We start from the raw sequence: 9733 nt of genomic DNA, 5'->3' as shown, positions 1-9733 counted from the left end.
AAACCAGTTTTCTGGATCTAAACAGTGTTCAGGTTTTTAATCGGAAAGCTTCTTTTCCAAGAGGTTTTATGAAAAAATCACATCTTGCCTCTCTAAAAAAAACAAAGTGCAGTAGGGGCCATCATGGCTTCAAGTTGAGTTTGTTTTTAGAACGCATGTGATTAGAAGAAAAATTTGTTTAAACCAACCCTTTTTCGATGACCTTTATTTTCCAAAACTTGATACAAACTGAATCAACTTCATTGTTATTAGTGCCCAAAAAACCAGCAGGCATTGCTAGCAATAATGACAAATTTATTCCTCCACATGTCTATACAAGTTTTATAGGCAAATTAAATACGAAGTGAAAATGCTCCCCCTAAAAATAACTAAGAAGCAAGGCGAGCCAGGGAACGCCAGACCTAAATAGCGTCTATGAAATATAAAATATTAGAAAAAAAAGCTATATGAAGAGTTTCACAAGATCATGGAGTATTAGGGCAAGGAAGAGAGGCGTGTTATAATTTAAAAATAATATTTGAGAGAAATTGAGCGTGAGGGACGAGAATTAAGCTGAAGTCACTTTTTCCAAAGGACCGAGAACATCGCAGTTGGTTTAAAACACCTTGAGAAGAGCCAGAAGAATCTATTTGAGTTAAAAGGTCACGGGTATGACTCTCGTCACAGCTGAGCTTCGTTTCTGAATATATTTCAGTTCTTAACATAGAAATCTTCATTAGTTCGCCCAAGCATCATATTGCTTCACCTAGGAGGAACCAATAGTCACAATGAAACTTACAGGACAAGGGTTTAAGAGATTAATTTTTAAATGCTTCTGGTAATGCATTAATGCAGTTCATCAGTACACTAAATCGTTGTATCTTGTATTATTTAAAGAATCTTCAGGCTCTGGAGTTAAAGGTTGAAAGAGATAAACAAAGACGCTTATAGGTTTATTGTTATTAGTCTTTTACCTTTTAGGTTACCGTTGCATCGGTAATATTCTGATGGAGTCCCTAAATCCCTTAGCCAAAAAACACGGGTTGCTGTCGATTTTTAGACGAGTGATCTGCAATAAAGGACAATAATTGCTTTGGCATTGCGGATCAGAAGAATACTCACATACAAAATGTAAACTGGCAGCTTAATGATGTAAAACAGCAACACCACACAAAACACAACTCCAGATCACCTAAGACTAAGTGGCATTGAATGAAAGGATTTATGCGTCAAACATCACTGCCTAACCAAATCTTAACGCTTGAACTTTGGCCGGAAGCTGAAGCTTTTGTTTGCTTTGCCAACAATACTGTCTCCAAGTTATGACTCAAATTTTAATGTGAAAATGATGGCAACGGTTTCCCCGGGCTAACGGCAGCGCTCGGCAAGCGTACTTCTGGATAACTGTAAACGCTGTAAGGATGGCACTGGCTGAACCGAAACGATTGAAAGCAGTGCATTTTGAGCTTTATTACTGTTTATACAGTAGCACCCCGGTTTTAATTTGGTTAAATTTAATCTACTCTGATTAAACTAAAAGAAATAATAATGTCTACTCATTGCTGATGGTAGCTTTTTGTGATGGACCTTGCTTGAAGGTTAAAATCGACGCAGGGACTCTTTCGTAGAAATGAAGCATGTTGCTATCGGAACGCTTCCCCCGAACGAACATATTAATCACAGCTTTTCATTGTATCGATGAGGAAAACGAACACTTTTAAAGATCAAAATGAAAGAGGTTCTCATCGTGCAAAGAGCTTTATAAGGAGGGAAGCTCTTTCGTATTGTGGGGAAAAACATCATTGTTTCTTTGACAAGAGTGGATGAAAAATACAATGAGTAGGCAACTGACTTAATCGAGGTTATTGATCTAGAAATGGATAAGCCATTTGAAAACCCAAAGCGGTTGGAAGTTGTCATGGTTATTTACTTATTCGCCCGGGTATACTCATAGGGAAGTCAATCCCTCCATTATCTTTACAACGGCTAAAGAGATGGAGGGAAAAACGTTACGGCATGGTCTTTGAAAAATGATGCAAATTAAACCATCGTTGTCTTTTATTGTGATTAGTATTATGTAGTTTCAGTTTTCAAGCAGAAAAAGATGAAAGTAACACAAAGGTCAGTATGGTTTGCTCAACAGTTGTGGTTCTGATATGCGGTCACAGCGATGAAACTTGTCTCGGGGAACTCGAATGTTCTGACTTCTTCGGAATTAAGATCAATCACTGTGCCTTGTGGTCTTGTTTTTTGACAACGTGTACTCGAGGTTGATATTTGTGCATAGAGTTCAGGACGATCTGGTGATAAAAAATTGTTTTTTCAATTGCCTCAGTTGAAAGACCGAAATGAGCGATGGTAATGAAAAATATGCAAATGGCTCTCATGAGCAAGAGCACTAAAGGAACAAAAGCAACGTGTTGTGACTTCTAAGTATGATGATTTGACCAAAATGGAACCAGGCTAACGTCCCGTCTCCAAAAATCGCACCAGCAATGAATTCCGCTCACTGGAATTCAGTTCCTGTATCATAGGCTGGAAGATATGGCTTAGCTTCATTTATTTTTCAAATGCTCTTTTTAAGCCCTTCCCAACCAGACGTTGAGATACGAATATGAATTTACGAGTATTACAGAAATACATCAATAACTAAGCAAGAGCTCCTTTGCTGACTGCATGCCTGTCCGACCAAATTTGAACATTGGGATTTCAGGAAATACTTCAATCGAGGATAGGAATTCGTTGGCGTCTTTCTTAAAAGTGAAAAGGGGTTGTTTCCCACCAGATGAGAAAACGTAGAATTAGGTTAGGTCGGAGAAAAGAGAAAAATACTCTAGTCGAATCTCATCCGCTTTTGAAATAATGAATGGTATCTTCGTGGGAACAATGGAAGACAAAGGATGGTTACAGTTTGAAAAAAGCAGCCGATGTTTCACCACACGGAGTATATTTATTACTCACATCAGTTATACAACTACATACGTACGTGGCCTGGTTGATCAATTCCGTTGTTAGTGAGTTTAACTTTTTCGAAGGATATGATCTGCTTAAGCAGCTGTTCGCCAGTAAATGGAGAATCTGGATGCATGTACAATCTAACGGGCGCTGGTGGATCCGCTTTACCAGCAATAAGCCAAGTAGAGCGGTGATAGGCGTATCTGTAACGTTTCTCGTCCACAGGTACAATATCCATGAGCACCAAGTAGTTGGCTTTTGAGTCGACACCATTTATTGACACCTTAAGAGTCGGAAACATCCTCCTTGGAAAGAAATAATCACTTAATTAACGGAGGGATTATTGCTCACTTTCGCACATTTTTCCTTTAAAGTGTAAGGATATTAAACTGAGTATACTTTGAAAACAAATGTTATATGATCTTGGCTGAAATGAACGAAATTTCAGTTTTAACACTAATAAATTTACGTAAGCTCCAGCTTTGAGAAACATAAACGCAGTCCTGGATTTGTTGAAAAATTTTCATAATCGAGTTTCAACTGAGTTTAAATTGACCTCTCAGTGTCTAAGACTAAATAATAACAATGCTTGAAAATAATATTGATTACTTCAAGTTACTTTTCTTGTTGACGATGTAAACGGTGAACGTGTTAAAAACAATGAAAATTTCTGAAACGTGGCACGTTGTCTCTTTTCTTTAACACGTCGACAACACTGTGACACTACATCCTTCCATTTGTTGTTGTCGTCTCTCAGTGTGTTGAAGAAATGGTTTCACATTAAATCAGAGCATTGAGAATTGAAAGATGGAATGTAGTTCAAATCCGTGAACTGTCCATGTTTGTTATTGCGGTTGCGTGAAGTCTTAAGACCCTTGTGTAGATGTTCTTACGGTTTCTTCATACCTGTAGATACCTTTGTATCTCAACTAAATTTTGAGAGGCATTTCAAGAAAAAAAATCATGCTATTTTATGATCTTCCAATGATACCAATGGCTGCTATTTATTTCTCATTTTCGTGGAGGCAACCTCTCTCATTATGATGATTTATTTTAGAATTGTATGGTTTATTAAAAAGTCTTATTTAATGTTTATTTTTCTCGTGCCTGTCCTCAAATGCCCATTTTCTTGCGTATTCGTTAATAGAGGTTTGCCTTTTGATTCTAATCCATAGTTTTAATATTCTTGCCGAGTCAAGACAGCCCTGATATAATTTGAACTGGGGTACATGTTTACCCAATTCATTTGTTGGGCACTGATTTCGTACCCTCCAGTATGTCTTGGACATCCGAAGACTCAATATGTTGGACTAAGCAAATTTAAAAATACACCATTTGCAGAACGCAAATAATCTAACTTGTATTCATGCAGTTAGAATAAAATACTTCTCGAAGACCACAAGTCTAACTACAAGTCCATTTTTAAAGGAAAACATCCAAAAACGGAGTTGCCTTTTCACTCCTTCCTATTACTGCATACTATTTTGCATATTGTTTTCACTTTTTTCAAGCTCATTGATTTCTTCAAAAAAGTTTGCAGTCTTGAGCAAAGCACTTTCCACTGTTATCGATCATATAAAATCTGGATACTTTGGTTCAGGTGACTTTGGTTAAAGTCATGGCTGATGAAGGTCAAAAACTATTAACCTTGATCCATGGAACAAAAAAGCTAGTGATGCAGCTAATTTGTGCTACTTTGCATCCTTTTCGCCATATTTGACCCGGCTATCATCAGGGCTTTATCGGAAATATTTGAGGATAAACTGTGGAAAATAACGACAACTCACCCTGCAACATTGGTCGCACAAGAAAAATTGTGGCACAAGTTAGCTCTAATACATTGATTCGTTTGAGTGAGTCACTGTTTGGAGCTGAAAATCAAAACAGTAACATGCTATCTCTTTCGTGAGTCGGCCACGAAGCTTTCCCACAATACCTGTCAATAAGCCAATAAATAAAACACGGTGTGAAGAGTTTTGTGGTTGTCGCGATCCATGCCCAGTTCAAATCACATTATCGCGTCCGGCTGGTTGAAATGCTTATTAATACTTATTCAGTTTTTGCTGTTGACGTTTTTTTTAGTTTTGTTTCAATTCCGGGCATTAAAAGGCACCGTTTATTAGTGCTCGTAACGCTTCTGTGCTCTCAGTCGCGGCACAGATTTGTACGGTTATCGAGCTTTTAAAGATGGCGTCTTTGCATTGCGGTCTGTTTTTAAATCCAGCGGCTGTCCAAGCCTTCAGGAAATGTAAGTGAGTTCATGTTTAGGGAGAATGAGAAAAACGTCTCGTGAAAGCGAGCGTTCCGTGCGCCGCGTAACTTGACAAATTTACCTGCCAGACTTCGTTATGATCATCTCAGTGCCCAGTTCGTTAAACCGATCCCACAGCTCTCGACTTTCTAGAGTTGCTGTGACTCTTTCTATATCTTGTGAGAGTTCAGAGACTTCATAAGAAAAACCTGTTGGCTTTGGTGCTTTTGCAAAAGTATGGTCTCCGTCACTGTCCTGGTTCAGCTTAAATCTCTTTGTATCTGTAGACTCCCGCACAGCATCGTCCTCACACCATCGACTTTTCCTCGGCTTTGTTTCATCTGTGGCTGAAGGGAAACACTAAAGCTAGCTTAAAGTAGTACTGAATCAAACCAACTAGATCGTGCTCAAATTAAAAGTTATTAACTATCTCTAATTCCTAAGATCACTGGAAAAAGGATCTTTTTCTGAAGGTCATCTTAGGTAAGGTCTTCCGTTCTTTGTTCGATGTCACCTTCACTGATTCAGTTAAGACAAACCAAGGCCTGCTGAGAACGTCACGTACAAAGCCGCATTTTACATTAAAATAACCATTAGTTTTCGCATTAACTCGATTCTGGATCTTTCAAAGACAGTTTAAGCAATCTGTTTGATCAAAGATGTTTGCTTATTGAGGCAGGTTGAACTAAGGGCAGCGTCTAGAGCAAATGTACCGGTTCCATCCGAAGCCATCAAGGATGCAATGGAGAATGCAGTGGCTTTGAAAGAGAGATGCGACTGCGGAGGGTTGTACTCAGCCATTATGGTGTTTCGCGTGAATTAACAGTTTACGACACCATTGTGTCTCCAGAAAACAGCTATTAATGAAACTGTTGATTTGATCGCTGCTTATTCTTTGTATAAGCCAATCATAACATGAGGTTACGAAGAATGTGAAATGAAACACTTTTAAAGTCATAGCTGCAAAATGGTCGTGCAAAAATTAGTTTGTGGGTGGCAGCAAAATTATTTATATTACGTGTCGGATTTTCAATGGATATATTTTAAGGTATTCTGTGCTTTATACTTGACATTTTGGATTCACGTGAAGGAAATATCACGTAGGATAACGCATGGACCAGAATAGGTCTAGACAATTTGACATGTGAATTCGTTATCTTGCTTTACCATCACCTCTGATGACCTGTACAGTTGGACAAGAAGTAACAATACACAGGATAATCTCACACGAGGAACTCAGGCTATCGGAGTATTCTTCCAACAAATGCTGAAATCGCTCATGCATTAAACTATATCGAGGAAGAACTGATTTGAAACTCTGATTCGGAAAATCCCAATAATCCTTTTTGACTGCCTTCGAAGAGTTTCAGGTTGGAAGATGAAGGAAAGACCTGGAACATTCGATGAACTGGTTCGCGTGCGCAAAACAGACAAACAATATCGTATCACTCAGTTTTTGGCCATCGTCCTCTAAAACGTTTCCGGTGGATGCTCTCTCTTACGCTCTCCTCAACAAGTCACATTTATTTCGTCATTACAAAGTAAAAAACAACCAATCGGCAATGCGATAGTCCTCCCACACTGCATAACCGGTTAGTTGGACAATCAATAGCAGTGCATTTTTTGACATGTGCCACGGGCTGTGCCACGGCCTTTTAGAAAACTATTAGACGATTATTCATTACTGAGAACAATACATTGAGAGAGATATGACTTTCACAACTAACCTGGGAACACTGGCCTTTTTCAGCCCATCAAAAACTCTAGGCACATGTGATACCTCAAAGGTGTAATCCTTCCTTTGAGATTTCCATGGTTTTAAATGTATAAAAGCATATCAGCGTTTATCAACACCATCCATCTTTTCCTTATGAAGGAATCGATCCCATTTCTGCCTCAAAAAATATGACGAATTTCCTTTCATAACCGACTTGTTTGTTGATAGTGGGTTAAATGGCAAAACTAAATCCGTGGTACAGAACAGATCCTATTTGTCACATTGTAAATTAGGTCCTTGTTACGAACAAAGGATCCATCTAAAGAAAGGACAGAAAAGTGATGACAACATGATATATAGTTTGTTTACCGACATCTGCAGTTGGAGATATCGATAAACAGATAAGACCAGCAGCACTTCCGATTCGTACTTTAGCATCATGCTACAAATAACTATGCCTGACATTGAAAACAGTCGCGCCACAAACCAGGGCCGTAGCCAGTATGAGGCAAACCGAGGCACTTGCCTCGGTAATTGTTTCGTGAAATTTTAAAATAAAGCGTGAATCCAGTGTTGTCTTTAATATGTAATATGCATCGTAAACACTTCAAATACTTCCGAAGATAATTTAACCACGGACATTGCCTCAGTCATATTTTTTTCTGGCTACGGCCCTGCAAACATGCACTGACTTTGTCCACTTTTTTATCAAATAGGGTGAGGTGCAGGTGTGGGTTGTAGCATTCTGGTAGTGGACAAACGTGTTCGCTATCTACTAGGTCTCACTGCAATAAAAAAGTAAAAAAATACTTGTTATCTTTCGTAATCACCACTATATGTTAATTAGAACCTTCTCGTAGTCGGTTAGCAACCATTTCATATTAAAGAAAACTGATAAGCCCAAACGGTTATAAGGGAAGTTGTTCACACTAAAAGAAACAACTTAGCTTCGGATTGAACAATTTGCTAATCCAAAAAATCCATTTTAAGTCAAGTCAATTTATCGAAATCCATAGGCCGACGCGCGATAAGGCATTGGGTGGCGACATATTTAAAATACCTTTCCTCAGGCCATGTCTCAAAAGTCGTGTTATCTTTATTTTTGCGGCGAAAGAAAGTGACAATCTGAGAAATACACGCTATGACTAAAGGCTTCGATTCTCGAATTGACAAGTTCTTCTTAAGTTCTTCAATTGCGAGGCATATCCGTTTCTTTGGCAATCGCTGAACTGATTTTCCGGTCATCGAGGCCCCTACTCACGACTGCAGCCAGCGTATCATCACAATTCGAGAAATAAACAGTAACATAGCATTAAAATAACATTTCTTTAGGACGACCTAAGAACATGACCACTCAGCAAAATCGGCTTATCTTATTAGCAGTCCTCGCGTCTAAGGTTGCTAAGTAAGGCGGAATTCGTACCACGCCTGGAACTGGAACACAGCTGTGTGCAGCGGGTAACATATATTATTATTAAATACGTAGCCAACGTTTGTTCAGCCAAACATTTTAGGGATGTTCAAGGGTAAATTCTTCCAGAAAATGTCGAAAAACAGATGTAAAAACTTAAAAGAAGAAGAAAATGGGTTTGGCATATATAGCAATTCTTATCGCTTATAATAGGAAAGAATAAAAATAAAAAAAAAAGACTCGCTTCGTTTGGACCCGCGTTTGAAATCGTTGACATTGTGCTGCGGATAAACCAAGCAGTATTTGACTTAATTCCTGTACGGTGGTGGATCTTGTTTAAGATACTCATGATCAGCTGTTCGTGCAAATGTTTCTTCATTCCTTAGGTGACAAAAGGTCAGAAAAACTGCTACAATACAGCTACTTAGAAACCAGCCTGTAATCACTAAAACTGAGAAAGAGAACTTGCAGCAAGCAAAGGTCGATATCCCCAAGAGGGCCAGGCTTTTGAACAGACCTTTAAACCTTTAGTTCGCTTAATATGATATGTTTTGAAAGACCATGATGTCTTTCATGAAGACTTTCCTCTTCTTCCCTGAGGCACAATGTTGCCCGCAGCGATGGTAATGATTTTGGTTGTGATTTTTCATTAAAATTTAACCTTTCTAAAACAGACAGGCGATGAAGCAATATCGTCGTTTTCTCCTGCTTTTTCGTTTTCGGAAATTCAGGTTGCTGGTCATTCTGCAATTATTTTTTTCACAAACTAAACATTTTACAGTAGATTTTTGATCATTCAGTTCTACTGCTGACTATATAGTGTTTTATTGCTTGAACCTTGTAGCTTGCTGCCTGGTTTCAATTACCATGTACAATAGGTAAGACCAACTTCCAATCATCCAACAATACATGAATATATTCAGATGTCGTGATCTTTCATGGTGTTCCAAATTGCATGCATGGAAATGTAAATAATACAACAGACAATCAAACAAATGGATCCAAAAAATAGAGGGTCACAAAATTGAGCTAAAGAGCATTTGCTTAACAAGCCTAACGGTACACGTGTTTTGCACAACCCTACTGTTGAAAAGGGGAGCGCAACCAAGCCAAACCTACAACATCGAAGACCATGCCAGGTTAGTTATCCTATGTCAAAGTGGGTTGAAGCTTAACTGGTTCTCATTGGGAACCAGATGTTTTCAATTGAATATTACCGGCCTTCTCTCACTGGGTACTCTTATCAGGATATCTCAGCTTTTGGCAACGTCATCACCGATGCAAGACTCTTCCTACCAGTGACCTCGGGTTATCTCCGTATCTCTTTCGCCTTCCGTTCACAGCTTATATTAAGATCATTTTCCAGATTAATTGAGGGGATTATCTGTCAGAACATTCAAGTTGAACTTGTTTGAAGGCC

The 9733-nt window shown here is 38.6% G+C and overlaps 1 protein-coding gene and 1 long non-coding RNA gene across 4 annotated transcripts in view; one reads left to right on the top strand and one right to left on the bottom strand.

Moving 5' to 3' along the window:
* The window catches only part of LOC137999911 (uncharacterized), a 69788-nt gene that overhangs the window by 33486 nt on the left and 26569 nt on the right, over nt 1-9733 (top strand). The window lies entirely within an intron of this gene.
* Nucleotides 2116-6906, bottom strand: LOC137999354 (T-box transcription factor TBX20-like). The gene is given in 5 exon segments (XM_068845172.1): nt 2116-2210; nt 2213-2279; nt 2966-3239; nt 5268-5532; nt 5899-6906. Coding segments are annotated over 5 exon segments (789 nt in total). The 5' UTR covers nt 5987-6906.

The sequence above is a fragment of the Montipora foliosa genome, chromosome 4 (assembly GCF_036669935.1).
Source record: "Montipora foliosa isolate CH-2021 chromosome 4, ASM3666993v2, whole genome shotgun sequence".
Lineage (NCBI taxonomy): Eukaryota > Metazoa > Cnidaria > Anthozoa > Scleractinia > Acroporidae > Montipora > Montipora foliosa.
Note: the sequence above shows the minus strand (reverse complement) of the source record. Positions and strands in the feature narration are given on the sequence as shown.